The sequence below is a fragment of the Bombus bifarius genome, unplaced genomic scaffold (genome assembly GCF_011952205.1).
Source record: "Bombus bifarius isolate JDL3187 unplaced genomic scaffold, Bbif_JDL3187 scf7180000008407, whole genome shotgun sequence".
Taxonomy (NCBI): domain Eukaryota; kingdom Metazoa; phylum Arthropoda; class Insecta; order Hymenoptera; family Apidae; genus Bombus; species Bombus bifarius.
Window position 1 is genome coordinate 28225 of NW_022884641.1, and position 18321 is coordinate 46545.

Below are 18321 nucleotides of genomic sequence, written 5' to 3' on the forward strand. Positions count from 1 at the left end.
TATAAAAATTGAATTTGTTAAACAACTGTATTACAACTATCGACTTGTAGATACTCGGTACAATAAATATATCGCGCTAAAATAGTTACGATGGAAGTGATTTAATGAAAATACATAAATCGATACACATGTACATGCCTATCTACACATACGTAGATCTCGTCTCAATAAAAATCAGTATTAATTTTTCCAAAAGAGTATCTACCTGTTTTTGGTAGTTACAAGTAGAACTTTAAAAGATATTTTGTCAGTTTGGTAGTTTTAGCGTTAAATGGGCTTAATTTAGCGTGTTTAATTTAATGCACTTTAAATTCGTTCGATATTTTGATCTTATATTAACATGTAAAAAGACTCTGCAAATTTCAAAACTCTGATTGGGAATTCGAAAGTCGACGATCTTCAAGTTGAAAGAAAGTTATTCGATGGATTTTCGAGCGTTACTTTGTTACACGCATTATTCTAATATTATGTGGCTAAAAACTACGCCTGTTAGTCCTTTTCTCCCAAGAGCAAATTTATATTATACTGTTGGTGGTGGTGGTCAAGTTTTTCGGCTATAGCAACCCACGCTGTATCGTAGGAGCACTATTCGTTCGCGCCAACGCATTCGAGTCTGTTCGTTCGGCTGCGTTACATCGCGACCACTGTGCTGCCTCTCTGTACGTTTCGTTCAATTATTCAAATTAACACACCTTGCACACAAAATCCGAACGAGTCGATTTCATTTCATTTATCATTAAATAGTCTACGTTTCTCTCGTTTCGATGTATCAACGTTTCAACGTAGTGGATAGTTGAGAAAATTCGAAAGTGATCATCGAATAGGAAATTTCTCCAAAGAACATCTCCCTTAATTTGGTAAACGAGTGACCTAGACAGTTTTCACCTATAGTTTGGCCATCGATATTAAAATTCCGATCACGCGGCCACCGGTAAGTATCCTCCCGTTCTTGCGGTACCGATTGCACGTTGCTTATTTTACGATCTACACGCGTAATTTCACCCGGAAGAAAATGTCAAAACGGTTCCTCGCTATAAAATTCGAACATTCGAGTCGACTAACATCGATGTCACTGGACAACCTGTTCGGTGGAAATGACGGCTCGTGCGCGGGAAATACGAAAATTTCAATATCGACGAAGAAAACTTTTTTCGAATATATTATTATTCTGCAAAATTATCTGATAATTATGTCCGATGGCTGTACGTATAAGTATCTATGTATCACTTGCTAATAATATTATTTTTTACCAGAAACATTTAACATTCGGTAACGTCCAATAAAATGTTGTCTATCCTGTTTAAGAACTGCACGACCGAATAGATTTTTTCTTTCCATTAACAAACTAAAATTCTCCATTAACTAAAAAAGCATTGGTTTTGCATTTCTATTTTATTTCTGACCTTGGCAGAAACCTTGATTGAAACCTTGACTGAAGAGAACCGTCGTTCCTTTCTCTCATTTTTGCTATTTTGTCCCGATTTCGATACCGTTTTGACGTTAAAATTAACTTAATGCAAAGATGACTGCAGAGGTTTATCCGAGCAAAAATTATCTTTCTAGAATCATAAATTTCATATTTAAACGTGAAAATATGTTAATAGGTGCTTAAAGTTCTATACATCTGGAATATGATATAAATTTTTCTACGACATACAACTCGGTTATTCGAAGGCGACCTTACCTTATACCTTTACGAAAGAATCATTGATCGAGTAATTTCAAATTCTCAAAGGATGAGCTGGAATTCATTGTTCGTCTTTATCTTTCGGTATCTTTTATCCACCGTCTATTGTCACCTGAAACACCTGTTCCACGAGAGTTGCGTTCAATAAATATTCAAAAGTTTCCAGAAAAAGAAGACATTGTTTACGACCTTTTTACGCAATATTTTACGCAGGATTTTGCAAACGATTATAACAATGTTTTATCATGTTGTTAGGTGAGACTCTTTAAATTCAGTTAAGAAACCGTATTATGTTATTTGTAACATTGACGAACCCCTCCACTATTGTTTCAAAAATTGGAAGAAGTAGTTATGTTGATACATACAATGAATTTGACGAACTACATTATTATGTGATTATTGTTAAAATCAGTCTCGCGCATGAGAGAAAAGAGGGGCAGCGTAGTACAGGGTAGGAAGTAGTAATGGTAGTAAAACAAGTATCATAATTATCGTTATTAATGAAACATCTGAGCGAACTGAAACGTAGCACATAACTATACAAAATTATATCGGCGATAAATCGCATGATTCATACGTGTATTCAAATTTTAACCATCGTCAACATTCAGCAATGTTTTTAATGCAAAAAGTCAATGTTTCTCTCAACAATCCTCCAACCTTTTCTTTTCTGTTATCCTTCGAACGTGCAAACTCGCAAACACTAAGGTTACGAGTGAAGATTTCGAATGTTCTTTCCACGATTCGATTACTATTCCATTTCCTCCAATTTCCATAACTCGGATTTATTATCTATCTTTATCTTGTGACACTGATCAAATATCTCTTTCTTATTTTTTATTTCACGGATTTGAGAGAAAGTCGCAATAAACGTGTAAACATAATATCGATATCGTATTAATATCGTATTAATATCGTAATACTTAAAGAGATCTAGGGAAAGATGTTCTTTTTTGTCTACCAGATTTTAAGCTGAAATTTTCGATAACAATTTAAATTGCTTTCGTTCTTCATAAGTCGTACGATGGGATAAGGAAAACTACTATTTTTCCGGGTACTATTCGAGATTTTAAATACTGTAAAAGTATACCAATATTATCCTTGATTACGATGATGTACATAGATAACAAATATTTAATTTTTATAATTTACTTTATCGTGGATAGAACTTATAGATGTGGCAAGTTTGGCAAAGTTTCGTAGCTATTAAAAAATATGCGATTATTTACGAAACGTTGAACGCAATTATCATATTTCTTCTAGTTACAAGACCAAAGACTAGATTAGTCCATCTTTTCATATATTAAAATAATTAAGTTTGTTTGTCTATATTTACATTCTTATCTGGTATATATATACATGTATGCCATTTGAAACTTTATACGAGATATTTTCAGTTTTTCAAATTTACTACTTAATTTTGCATTGTATATTTAAATAAAAGTTATAAATGTTTTGATTTCTGAAAAGGTAGTTTTTTTTGTAATATTAAGAAATAAATGTATTTTAGCTACGTTATTCGTTAATTTCTTTAATTCAGGCATCATTCCAAAACCAAAAGATACGATATAATAGCTATATGTAAGTACCTGCATACATGATTTTGCTTACAATTAGGACTTTCAAACCATTTTATAATGTTACCTATCTTGTATAATATTTACAAATATAATACAATTGAAAAATAAAATTTAATTATAAATCTTTTTTTAGCCTTAATAAATTCGTCCTTGAAGAAGTCAAATTAAAGTCAAATTCCAGATCGAACGTTGGACGTAACGAATACCGCAAGCTGTTATTTATATGTATGTTTTTTTTCTTACCGAATTCGAAGTTTCAATAATTTCAGTATGTGTGCATACATGTGAAGAAAAAACGAAGAAACCGTTGAACCTGTCTTTTTTCTGAATGTACCTTTTAAATTGCCTGATAGAACTACATAAGTACGTATGTATATATGTATATATGCATACATGTATATACATACATTTATACATGTTCACCCGGATCGATTCTAGTTGTCATGGCTTTCTTGTTTCGCTTCATGGCTTTTATTTTTCTTTGGTGTTGAAACAGTCATCAACCTGTTTTAACGCGTATATATTTCTTTTTCGTAACCTTACTTTTACCATAATTTACAACGAACTTCGACAAGTTGCTTCCTCGAAATGTTTAAACTTAATTATTATATATCTCTATTATCTAACAATGAATCGTAATTACGTATACTCGGTAATAAAATAAAATTGAAACTTTACAAAGCACACGATTGTAATTACGTCATACTAGCTGTAATCATTCAGTTGCTCTCCGATTCAATCGTATTTTTTTATCGTTAAAAAGTTTCTCAAGTTCGAGAAGAAAGGTGAAGAAATTATCGTTTATACGAGTGATTTCTCCTTTCAATTCATATTACTAAGCTTTTCTTGTGTGTTTTTGTTTGGTGAAACGAAAGCAAGCTTAAACGATGCCCGATAGTGTCTAATTAAATAGTGGCATTAAACGATATATCCATTTATCGTGAAATATTTCAGTGATGATTTTTTACTATACCGTACGATATGTATACCATTTACTGATATCGATTTGGTTTAAACGGTCGAGTAGAGGATGTTAGGCCCATAATAATACGTATAACGAGATACAGTATCTTTAAAATTATTTTTCAATATACGACGAGATAGGATGCATTTTGATTGTCAGACGCGTGATCGGATCGCTTGGTAATCATTCAGAGATCTGAATCGTTTGCTTCGAAAACTAATTGACTATACAATCTTTTTCATTGCTTTATTTTCTACGAAGACTTTTCGTAAGTTCAACGGTTCGAAACTCTATTATTCAGATAGTTGCTTACATTCGACGGGATGTAACTTCGTTTAAAAAATCACAAACAAAATGACCAAAAATTATTTCAATCGTTACTATTATATGTATTAGTATATGCATTATACATATTGCAATTATGCAATAAGAAAATTGACATCTGTACCTAAGTGTCGAACGTTATGGGGTAATTCTATTACTCGGATTTTTTCATAGCTTTCAAACTATTTCATCGGATACCATCGTAATATTATTAATTAACAGTAATAATCAAACTCGGTGAACACATCGACGACGCGTTACTGTTTGCACACATAATTCTTTATAAGATAATAAACGTTATATCGCATCGGCTGAGACATTGTATGTAATGTAGACGTTAGAAAATTTTAACTGATTATTACTAGCAAACTTGTAATGTCCCTCCTAATTTGTATTTTCTTTGTGTATTTATCGAAATATTTCCCAACCCTTCGATTATCTTTCGCCAGGGACGAAGAAAAGTACAATCGAGTTGAAAATAGCCAGCGATTTTGTATAACTTGCGGAAAATAATTTACAAGGCAGTAACCTTAAATTGTCATTCAGCGACATGAAAAATATCCCAGGGTCCGATAAGAGACATAAGTTCCTTAAAAACGAATAAAAAAAAGGCTGGTTAACCTTCGTCGTTTCGGAGAAAGGTGCCACACCGATTTATCTCAAGTCATCGAATTCCGTTGATAAAAGACAAACGTAACGATAAATTAATATTGAAATTGAAAGGTACTTTGCACAATTCCGTGTAAGGGCATCGATTTCATCATATGTGGATAGAAAAAGTTTTAATCACCAGTTATGCCATTTATCATTATTTTCTTCAGATTGATACGTTTGATTATTTTATATTAAACCTGTCGTTACTTATAAATCTTAATAAAATCATGGTCTCTAATGTTTTTGAGTATTTTACATTTATTCTATCATTACGTCTTATCGTGTTTTGTTCAATAATATAATATCGATGAATATTAATTGCGCATAAACACGTACGTTATGACAAAGCTGGCAACACTTTTTAGATTATCTCATCTGTCGTCTTGTCTGTTTGAAATTACGATGTTATTACTACGATATTTCCTTATAAAACGATTAAATTACATCCTATAATAGTAACAAAAGTATGCTTGTTCAACATTTATGATGTTTGATTTACCGTACGCTAGAAGGTATCGAATTTTAGATACGTGTGTATATAGATTTTAAACTCGACTGTTAATCGTCGACATATCGACTCGCAAAGATATTAACGTTCGATCGGTTTAATGTCAGTCTAAATTTATGTTAATTTCATTCGATATTTTAATTTAATGATCATTATATCCAATATGTACACGATGGTAGACACAACTCTGATACCGTGGACATTAAATCTTTGAAATACGTATTTTTCACCTGTACCGTATTATTTCTTGCAACGAAATGACAGAATGTGATTAAATTTTCTTTTACAAAAGCACACAACTTTATATTGCATAGAAATAATGAAATAGACGTTATAGAAGCGAATAAGTGTGTACGATAAAGTGATAATTAAAATTATCGTAGGAACATTTTAAATAACTTTTGTCTATACGTGTAACCGCCACTCGAGTTTAGTTTTTAAGTTATAAAGCCATTTACGTTTAATAGTACATATATGTAAATTTATTTTATAAATTTTTGTTCTGTAAATAACTTCCCAATGACGGTAGGTATATTTGCTGCATTTTTCAGCGATCGAGGATTAGAATAATGTGCGACATTTTATACATCAACCGATTTATAAAAAATGATTTCATTCTAACGTTGCCGGAAACCACTCTGTCCCAACGCTCTAATCTATACTGTGTATAACTCACTGATCCTCCTTTTTTACAGTATTAAAAATGGTTGTCTCTCTCGTCAATAGATTATATTCGGATCAGGTTATATAAAAACGTGGTTGCCTACTCCAGAATGAAATGTAACGATAACTTAAAAATTTAAGATTTTTGCGAATACTTTGGAAACTAAACCCGAGCGGTAGTTGTATATGTATAGTTGTTCAGAATACTGACCTTGATAAAATATCTCGAAATAATTGAAATAAAAATATTCGCAATAATTATCGACAACACGATTATTAATAAAATCAATTTTTAACGAAATAAATGAAGGGAGTGAGAAAAAGTAGAAATGGCGCAAATGACAAAATCTTCGTTTTAAGAAAAGACCAGAAAAATTTATATGCTGCTGAATACGTATTCACAATGAAATATAAATGTTCGTAAAGACATAATTCGTCAAAAGCTCGTCTAAACATGATAATTAAAAGTAAGTCTCGTGTATGTTTCCTTATATTTATCTCGTGTATGAGAAAAATCTACCTGCACCACATTTTTCTATCAATCGCCTTAATTCATAAAATATTTTTTGACTTAAAAATGTCGATATCGCGATACGATAAACATTTCATTTCAATTGTAACCTAATCTGATTGTATATTCTTACGAAAGATTTTTTATTGCTACTACCAAATTCAAGGTCTAAACTTTATTCACAATCATCACTACGACATTTATTTTTCCAATGGTACCATAAATAATCCCATTGTAAATCAAAACGGAATTTTACGGTATAATTAAAACTATCTATGTAAATAGACCTTGTAATAGACTATGTAAATAGACTTTCTTTGAAATTTCCCAACAGTTGAAATCTCTGCGCGGTCACGTCCCCTGTTTCGATGAACACAGCGCTAAGGACATCTTGCTTGATTCATTAATACGAGTATTACGATCTACCAGCGCGATATCATATTAGTGTTACATTATCGTTGTTATCATTGCAACAGAAATTTGATTTTTTCGAAAACGAAATTTCGAAAAAAGAAATTTTGTTCTAGACTTTCGACTTGTCTCTGCATGTAGAATAATCATTTGCCCATGCGATCTGCTACAGTCTGTACATTTTAAGAACTTTGGCTAATTAAATTAGTAATTATGGTACATTTTCAACGGGAAGAGAGCCTAAGAGAGAGGAGTGGGGAGGGGGGGGATTAATAACAGAATGATTCATAAATGCATCTAAATACTTCAGGGGATAAATCTGCACACGAAAATACGGATGAAGTCGTCAAGCTCAATATTTTGAATAATTTTCTCCTATACGTAGGAATAGCAGCATTGCGCGGCGGTCGGCCTTAGTTTTTGAGGTATGCGCACACATATTACACATATATAGTACACATTACACATACATGGTACACATTACACATACATAGTACACATTACACATACATAGTACACATAGCGCACACAAGCTGGGTTGGGTCAGTGGTAGTATTAATCCGACCGTCGCGCTGTGGAGATTTAATCCGGATTTAGATCGTGATGGCCATGCAATGGATCCATCTCATCCTATCCATCAATTTGCAAAAGTGCTATTAAGAAATGTTTTTACCATAAAAAGAAAAGAAGGCGAAAACTTGGAACATTCCCTTTGATCGCCTATAACTTGAAAATTAAAGTACGTAGAATATATGTATTTTTGTATGGAGGTTTATTCCCTGAGGTATTGAAATGTATGAATCACCCTGTATGAAATAACGTTCTAAATAATTTTTTATTTTATGACCTGTAAATCTTATTTTAGGTGAACATGATTAACAGATATCGGTATCGCAATATATTTTTTGTACTATCCTGTTTCTTTCTTCAGGTAAGTTCCTTGTTCAGATATTGTTCAAACATTGTTCATATACACGTGTGTACATGTTTGTTCATATACGTATACGTATCTATACATGTAATACTTGCCAATTCGTTTGATTTAACTCTTAAAAAAATTTAATCGATTAATAGGAAAGTTAATACGTTTATTTCAATCGATGATAACGCATATAAAAATTATGCGATCTTATTGCGCATGTGTTTCATATTTATTTCCCAACTAAATTCAATTCAATTTAATATCATAAAAATAAGTTTGTTTCATTTTGATATTGTACAATATTTTTAATATTTTAATGTTTTATATTCCTCGTTTTGTCTGTAATAAAACAGAAATATTTATAGTTATATAAAGTAATGACTTTAAAGGTTCCGAGTTGCATTCATGTAAATGGTCATGGACGTTTAATGGACCCACCTGCACGGAATAGTATGTGGCGTTTTGGATATCCGAATCCTGTAAATTACAATGACAATGAACTCTTTTGTGGAGGTTATGCAGGTTCGTCGTATTATAACGATTACCTTGTTCTGATATAGCGAGTTCAGAGAGATCAACGGTATAGAATCCTGTTGTACGTACACGATGAACGAATACATTGAAATTCATATCATATTACACAACGTTACGTTTAAGAGCTTACGAAATTGAAGAGCTCGATGTAAAAACCAGTCGGTTGATCGCTTTTCAGAAAGATCGACTTTTCGCGTCGGTTCAATATCGTTGCGACCACGAATTCCTTGTGACAATTCATTGGCAGGCATTATTAGGTAATAATCGGATTATAATTATTATCTTTGCAGTGCAATGGGTGGAAAATAAAGGCCAGTGTGGAGTGTGCGGTGATGCCTATCACTTGAAAGAGCCGAGACCACACGAAGCGGGTGGCGAATACGCAAAAGGCACTATCGTTAGACATTACACGGTTGGTCAGGTAATTCCTTCACTCTATGCCTCGAATTTTCTATCATAACGAAGCTAGATCGATCGATGACGGAGTCGAATATATCGTTCAAATCTATAGGATATCGACGTCGAGATCGAGCTTACGGCCAACCATTTAGGAAGATTTGAAATGTATCTTTGTCCAAATAACAATCCAAGGCACGTAGCAAACCAAGAATGCTTTGATAGGTAATCAAAATCTTTTGACGATATTGATTTATCAGTACCAATTTGTAGAATAGGTATGTGAAAACGAATTAGTTAATAATTATCAATAAAATCAGGATACTACAACGATAACAATCGTCTTGTGTGCATAGCTATGATAGGGGTTGAGCAAATTTTCGAAAAACATTTACGCATACATGTTATACGAAATACGTATATTAATTTTATATTATTTTTACACTTGTATTTTTTACTGTATTCTTTATTATTAATTATACAGCTTATAACATGCAATTACAATTAGACTGTAATATATTTAAAACCTACGATGCTCATTTTCATACATTTTCATATTTTATTTCATCTGCTTGCCGATATGTTTTAGGTATCGTTGCGTTTTATCAATGTACTAGATGCTACTACATTATATTAGATTGGCAACATCTTCATCGATAGTAACTGTTACTAAGTAACAGTAAAGTCTTTACAAATTTCACATTAGGACATAATATCTATAATCATATTACGATCACCTTCTTTCAAAAATCTGATACTGTATACGAAACATGTTGTTGTTTAAGATATCCGTTATATATATCCGGAACCCGAGACGTCCGATTTGAGATACCTCCAGACACTGAAAGAAAAGCTATATTTCGGTATAAGGTAACTTTACCACCGTATGTTACCTGTACGCAGTGTGTGATACAATGGAACTATTACACTGGTTTGTATTTTTACATTTTACAGAAATATTTGCTTACGTCAGTTTCATTATACCGACTTATAATTAGTTCTAGTGCAATTATATACTATCCTCCGAATTTGAGGAAAAACTATTTGAACCTATCTAATGTATAGTGTATATACATGTATGTATGGCAAAAGTCAGTATATTTAAAAATCTCATTTGTTTTAAAACTGTAATAGTATCGTGTTCCGGCATTTGAGTAATGTCGAGAACGTAGATTTTTACTCGTTAGCAACCGATTAATTGATTTTGCAATCTATGAATATTACGAATGCTATAATACATACATGTTAGGTAATATGTGGGGCACCTGCGAAAATGGAACCGAAGCTAACGGATGTGGAAGACCAGAGACGTTTCGAAATTGCGCTGATGTGAGCATCGTTACTAGCACAGCCGGAGTACCGCCGCTCTTTGTACAGCAGGACAATCCCTTTTTGCTCTATTACAAAGACTATCGTTCTCCGAATAACATATTTCCGCTTGTCGTTAGGTAATTATAGTATTTTTTTAATCAAGGAGATCTGCAATTAACAGATGTAAAATTTATTAACCGGCGTTTTCAATCGTAGATCTCAGGTATGCATGTCCACTCACCTTTATCGGCGTATACCAGGAATGAATGACTGGTGTCAAACCAACTGTCTTCGCTATCCGCCAAATTGCCCAGCAGCTATTTGCCAATGCCCGTAAGTTATCGCGAACGAGTCTCGTACATATAATAATTACACATTTTCTAGTGAAATAGTAGTTCGGCATACTTAAACCAAGAATTTCATCTTAACTGGAGTACCTCGTTGCTGGCCACTTTGTAATAATTATGCGACGATCGTGTTTGATTTCCCAACAAATGTTCGCAACTTTTTCATCTCCTTACTTATCTCCTTTTCATGTACAGGCTGTAAGCAAATTGTTTGTCAAGATCATCATAGCGTTATTCTACATTAGTTTGGATACTGATTATTACATATTCAGCGTACTGACGTGCATACTCATACAATACAATTGTTGCTCCTCGTGAAGCGAGTAGAATATGACGCAGTAAAAAAAATTTCACTTGGTATTTGAAGATAAAGGTCAATTTCGCGGCTACTTCTTCCGTAGATCCTCACCGATCCAATGGTGTAGAATAATAGTCTGACAAATAATTTTTTTACATGTCGCACATACGTAGTATGTGTCGTCCTGGAATATGTTGCAAACACTGTCTTATAATAATGTTTTTAACCAAGTATACTATTCAGCTTAAAATATTAAGTCAAACCAATTCAGTTAATAGCATATATATAAATGTGCATATTTTTATTATGCACATATATATGGTATTTACATTTTCCATTTGTATCAAAGAAATTTATTTTACTTTATACCGTGATGATTCGTGCGTCTGTCGATACTCCCTTGGTTTATTTAACAAAGATTAGTTAGTTTATCGACAAGAGAAATTTTATTAAGAAACCCATAAAAAATTGCATTCTTTATTTCTAACAGGGAATTGTGTGACGCGATTGGAGATATTGCTGGCAAAGACGGTGCAAGCGTTTATTGCATGGATAAGTGTTTAGTATACCCTTCCAATTGCCCCTCTCAACGTTGTCGCTGTTATTAGGCAAATTTCAGTTACGCGCAGACAATTTGGTGCGTATGGAATTGTATCGTGAATCTTTAGTTCATATTCGACGATTAACGATTAACAAAATGATTGTAATTCGATAATGTTTATCAATTTTGGCAGAAATAATTGGAACACCGTTATGTCCATATTTGACGTTTATTGTCAAGTGAGAAACTTAACTAAACAATTGTAAATGATGACGCAGAAATGATATCTATGTTGTAATTTTATCGAATTTGACATTTGATTACGTATAGAAATATGACTGATATCTATCGAAAAACTGCCACACCGTCCACGAGAGCTATTCCATTTACTTTGTAACGATCTAGTGTTAATGCTTGATAATTCTAGTAATCTCTTGATAATCTTTCCCATTTGTGTTTTACGCGATGAATAAATATTTACATAATGTTTGGTCCTGTTATATAATATTATCGAAAATATGTATAATATTTATTAGAATAAGGAGTAAAAAAGAAAAATTACTTGCTCCATTACGATATTGTGCGTTATCATTATCATTAGTATCGTTAGTTTCATTTGTATTTTTATTATTATTCGTTTATTTAGTATTAAATAATTACACTCGTTATGTATGAATATTACAAATATACGACATATCCTATAGGTATGATTAAAAAGACTTGTACGACTACTTTTAAGATTAATCTTTATTTCGAAGAGGAGATGAAAAGCTTGGAAACCTGTCACTACCCTTGATCGTTCTCGATAAAAAAGGCAAAAGAGGAGATGTTAGGAATATTCAAGAGAACACAGACTTTAATCTCACTATAGTATATTTAGTATTAGGACATTCTATTGACAGCTTAAAATATTACGTATATATTACATATTATATATATAACGAATAACATCTTGTTTGCTTTTATGCATACGTGTACATATGCGTGTATACGCATACATACCTTCGTACGCGTAAATGCAGTTACATTTAACGAAACGATCATTTATTTAATTACATGTCGCAAATGTTCTCAATGCAATAACTTCCTTCACGCACGTTATATGTATATTTGCGCACTTGTGTACACATCGCATTGTGTCAACTGATTTTCGATTTTACAGTGAAAACTTGTAATTCATATCGGCCTCGATTAATATCAACAATATATTTCGTCGATTCAGCACTGTACGTCTTTTTCCAGGTCTATACATTATTAATACTTTACAAAACTACATATATACACTAAAGCCTTTTATATTCTCTATAATACGTTTTCAAGTGTCTAAATATGTAGTAACATGTTTGATCTGTTTCATTCTTTTGCATGTACTTTAATATATATGTAATTGGATTAGTAATTGGATAGTTAATCAGCGAACAACAGTGTGTTCAACGTGTTAATATAACTTTGAAATAAGTTGTGATGGACGCATCGCAAGTCGCTAACATAACTTATTTAATATAAGGGTCGTCATACTTCGTTTTCCATCGTTTACATATACATTCTAATATCGTTTAAGCAACTATCTAACGTCCACGACTGACTTAGAATGCAACGAAACCCGTACTCGGATTCTGTTCTCGAGAAACCTTTTTTCATTCTATTCTGCGTTAATATGCACAATTTTTATTATTTCTCAATTGTAGAAACTTTCAAAACCAATACGTATATACACAGTTTCATGCTGACATCTATTCGATCGATCCTTCCTTTACCTTTTGTTACTTTTATTTCCATTTTTCATCACGAATCCTTCTAATTGTTAAGACCAGTATAGACAACACACTGTTCGCGAAAGGTTATTTTTAATCTTTCTTTGTCTATACGCGATGTACGTATAATTCATTATCAAGTGCCACGACACGAAAACAATCCTTAAAATACGAAAACATATTGGAACGCGTTTCGAATGCAATCTTATTCGATCTCTTAAAATTTCTCAAAGTTTCACCCATGTTTTGCGTTTCATTGTTAATACTTCGAATTAGAATTTCCTTTAAATTATTGTTGTAAGAAAACGTGTATTCTATCCAATTAAAACAGGATTTTTTCCTTCGTATCAATGATAAAAGAACAGCATACCGTTGAATAAATGTTATCGGTGCGATGAGAACGTCCCTACGCTAGTTTCTCGATTCTAGTAACAATATAGTTTACTAGATACACGTGTTTAGCACACTTGTTAAAATGGCGTGAAGATGGATCGATCTAATACAAAATACAGATGAAACATCTCGGGACATATCAAGGATCGCTGAAATCTTGAATCGATCACCCCTTTTTTCACCTATATCACTTAATTATCTTCTTCGTCCTTGTCGATGTATTCTTTTATTATTACTTTGCTTTATTCTTTTTATCAAAACGATGAGACACAATACTAGTTATTCTAAAACTTAATTAATCTTAGAATTTGCAACATGCATTTTCGAAGGAGGGGTGAGTTTCAGGTACGTTTTCAGTCTTTTCCTGGTAAACATGGCTCATTCTCATCTAGTTGTCTATCAGATATTAGATAATTGAGAGAGAAATCGTGGCAAACTCTTAAACTTTGTAATTTTAATGATCGGCTTTTACTTCCAAATATATATAGTTCCAATAATCGATAATCGATAATCGAATCGAATCGAATAAATCTCTATTTCTCGGTGAACGCCAATTTCATTTTCTTAAATAACTCATGAAAAATATTTACTGTTTGGGTCAGGTCTAGATCATATCTGAGTCAGGCTTACCCGTAAATTACGCTATACTTTAAGTTATATTTGTACTATTGGCGAATCTAAAACTGGGGAAGAAACAAAAACCGATGAAACAAACACGTGATCGTTTCGCTTTGCGCGTGATTAAGAAAATCGAATTGTAAGTGAATTTAAATCGACTGGAGATCAAGGTAATTCTTTCACTAGAGACCCTAATAGGAGAAATCGCCATTGTTTCGGCACGATCGCTGTATGTGTGCTGCATGTGTGCTGTACGTGAGAATTGAAAATAAGAGTATGAAAGCAAGAACGATTCCAAACTAATTACACGTACACAATGCAGGTGGCAACATCCGTAACGTTCCAACATGTTCGATAAGCGGCTTCTTCCTTTAACGCCTCTCACGATAGCGTCGTTTTAATCGGTGTTAAATAAAATACAACGAGCAATATAATCTACGCAGTATAACCAACTAAAAAATAGTATTTCTTCCTTTTGATTCTCTGTTTGTGCTTTTCTTTGTCCGAAAACTTGCCGATCATTCGACAATCAAATCCCTATTATATCGCACAAGATAATTTGCACGACGGATAACGACGACACCTTAGCGTTAGCTTAGAATAGGAAATACAATGGTGAGCTATCATGCTGAAATTTTGTATGCACTTGCTAATGAGTATCAGTGTACTCGCATACAACTGGATTTTGAAATATCTGTTGCGCTATGTCTAAAACATAGATTATAAATTATTATACGATTAGTGCCTTCAAAAAACAATAACGAATTATACGAAATATTTGGTAAAAATTTACCCAACGATACATATCTATATTCATTTTTAAAATAATAATATCAAAATAATTATCGATCGCTATAGCTTGTTGTACTTTGCTGTCGTTTATGAACACTGTCTTTTCATTCGTAATACTGATATTATCATTGCTACGCGACGCGCGCGTTGCGCCGTGTCGCGTCGTATGTAGTCGCTAATGAAAAAATAATCGCCAACTGATACACACACTGATGCGTTACCGTGACATTTTTATTTCTCGATGAAATTTTTCATTTGACCAATCGATACAAAAACATACGTTGTTAAGATACGTAGAAAAGAAAACGTGAAATCAGATGGCGCTTGGAGATTCAGGACGCACAACGATCCTTTCGATTGCCCCTTATACAATGACGACGACGAGTGAGTTAGTTAAACGATAGCGAGTAGAACTATCTATAATCTGTGATTAAAATTCTAACGACGGAACGATAATGCATTATGTATTATGTGTATAAAATGTCTCTGCAAAAAGAGAACAAAAATAGCTTTTGGTTCGTTTCGAAGCTTATCCGTTATAATAATTGTTGCATGCTTCGCCGAACGAAATTCTTTTACAAGATGGTATATACTTACTTACGTGTAAGTCAAATCGGAATCGTCTCTATTTACGAATCATTGGAGTTCGTAAATAAGATCCATTGTCAGTCATACGTTAAACCTATCTTTGCAAATTCCGCGACTAACAGAATAATCTCGATACCTATACCGTATTCATTATGATTCGTATAATATATTCATTTCCACAGGGACTGTAACATGTTTTTATCTAACTAATCAACTATGTAGTTTTCATAAGGACCTTTACGGTAGTTAAATTGAGCTCTTGAATTAACAGTACGATCGTCATGAATACGTTGTTACATTTCTTAAAACTAATCTCGAGTGCCCGAACTTTCGTTCGAAATTTATTACTATCGTTTCTAAAAGAATGCTCGTCGCTACTTTAAATTTTACTCCATATATTCATAGAGTGTATGTACTTTCCATATATACGATATAACAAATACTTATTTATCGTAAAAAAAAAACATTCGTTTCAAACGTGTAGCAAATAAATTGAAACTTTATATATATATACACATGTAGTATATGCAATAGTGTGCGCGCGTGTGTGTGTGTGTTTTAATAGCTGAAATTAATTCATATATTAAGAAATAATAAAATTTTACTATCGTTCGTTTACAATTTTAATTCGTGTTTTCAGTTTCAATGTTTCTTCGATTCAAAGCCGGAATTACCGATGGAATTCGTTAATACTTATTAAAAATAGTAGCACGATGTCTCGCATTCTTATACCTTTATCTCGTATTGTGATTGTTAATCGAGTCTTTTTGTTACGTAATCTACAGGCAAATTAATATTTTCATTAATTATGTTACGTATTACATAAAGTACAGGTGTTTTACCAAGTGCGCACTCTGTAAGATTATCTTTCTAAATTTTACGGTACAACATTTCCATTATAGTATTTAACAACCAGTCGATTAAGTTTATCAAAGGAGGAAAATTGCGTCATCAAGTTCACGTGCAGTATGTAGTTTTGTTAAATTTTTTCTTATATACTTGAGTTTAAGTTGATTGAATTGATTCGTGAGATCTAGGTACTAGGGCAGCAACAATACGCATAACCCGGTCATAGTATATACTTATAAATGATATTATGTAGACACGATAAATGACTACATTTCGAGAAAACCATTCTCCCTCCACCTTTCTTTCTCAAGAACAAGATTCGATATTCTCTGTAACAAACAAACGAATCGTTATTATTAAGCTCTTGTTTCGAGCTTCTTTCCTGCCCTATTTAATTTTAACTCGATCTAATTACGAACAGCGAGTAGTAACGATTTACAAATACACGTCAAGTATCTACGATCAAAGTCGAATAGTTTCGTTTTACCTGTACTTTTCAAAATTTAACCGTTAGCCAGCCGTTATATCGTAATATAAGGCCGTAAGCGGGCTAAAGTTACATTAAATACTTGTGATTCGACACTTATTACATATCGGATAAACGTATGACTAACACTTAGATTAAATGACAATCAACTGTCACAACATTCGAGTGATTTTATTAAGCGAAGCAATGTGATCTAAACCACTTGGATCTCTTATGGTAAATTTGTCACATTGTACTACTTATTTAATACAATGATACACCGCTATTGGAATTCGATTGTACGCGATGGTAAAATTTTTCTTTGGTAAGGAACGTTCGTTTATAGAAAATGATTAGTCGTCTATAATAAATCAAATAAAGAACTTTTTACGTAAGTAGCATTAAAGAAGCTAAGGGAGCTTTGCGAGCTAAGGGAGCGGTCAAAGGGCTTATGATTGACTAACTCCCCTAGGACGCATCTTTGCATTTAATACTTTTACGAAACAAATCGCTTTAGAGACTTTATCCTTTATCAAAAAATTCGTGTCATCTTGTCCACTATGTTTTCTTAATTGGCTAATATGTACGTATTAATTATATTTCATTGCATTCAGAAAAGTGACGTAACTCTATCTGTCACAGCTCTTTAGTCAACAGATCGCACAACTTTCACGTAGATTATAGAATCGGAAACAGAAAACGAAGTGGTTCGTTCAAATTTACATAGATTGACAAGAAAATGAAATCGAGAATCTCACTGAATATACTTTTACGTTATGCTATTCCGAAATTCTACCGAAATTCTACCGAAATTCTACCGAAATTCTACCGAAATTCTACTGAAATTGTACCAAAATTCCAGACAAAACGGAATTCTTTATACATCACATCGTGCTGAAATCTCTATCGTTATTTACGCATTTGAGATTACTCTATTAGATTACTATCATAGAATTATGGTGGCGGTGTTTTATCGTTAGACACACAAGTACATTTCCTTTTGCTTATTTTCAATATTTTCGTTCTTTCCCATTAAGACGATTCCATATCTCGACAAATGTTACAGATAAAAAATAATACAATTTTCAATCTTTTCGGAATTGAAAATGATAAATCGAAAAATTCAAAAACATAACACTTGATATCTTGGAGAGCTCGGGCACTCGAACTTGGCAAAAGTGAAGTAAAATGGAAATTGAAGTTGCGAATG

At 32.7% G+C, this 18321-nt stretch overlaps 1 protein-coding gene across 3 annotated transcripts; it reads left to right on the plus strand.

Annotated features, from left to right (window-relative positions):
- The first annotated feature begins 705 nt into the window (after positions 1 to 705).
- On the plus strand, positions 706 to 13157 carry LOC117212866. Of its 3 annotated transcripts, none has more exons than XM_033457961.1 (9): positions 706 to 931; positions 8168 to 8233; positions 8614 to 8746; positions 9049 to 9179; positions 9270 to 9379; positions 9940 to 10085; positions 10404 to 10602; positions 10682 to 10798; positions 11601 to 13157. In XM_033457961.1, the coding sequence occupies exons 2-9, from the start codon at positions 8174 to 8176 to the stop codon at positions 11716 to 11718; spliced, it is 1014 nt and encodes a 337-aa protein (XP_033313852.1). In that variant the 5' UTR covers positions 706 to 931; positions 8168 to 8173; the 3' UTR covers positions 11719 to 13157. The 3 variants fall into 3 exon arrangements, with proteins under 3 accessions (XP_033313852.1, XP_033313850.1, XP_033313851.1); XM_033457959.1 differs by lacking the exon at positions 706 to 931 and adding an exon at positions 7848 to 8041; XM_033457960.1 differs by lacking the exon at positions 706 to 931 and adding an exon at positions 8058 to 8096.
- The last annotated feature ends 5164 nt before the right edge of the window (positions 13158 to 18321 follow it).

Coding starts and splice junctions, on each gene's coding strand:
- LOC117212866 (XM_033457961.1), top strand. CDS start 8,174: ATGATTAACAGATATCGGTATCGCAATATATTTTTTGTACTATCCTGT. Junction 10,603..10,681: donor ATATTTCCGCTTGTCGTTAG/GTAATTATAGTA, acceptor TTTCAATCGTAG/ATCTCAGGTATGCATGTCCA. Junction 10,799..11,600: donor GCAGCTATTTGCCAATGCCC/GTAAGTTATCGC, acceptor TATTTCTAACAG/GGAATTGTGTGACGCGATTG.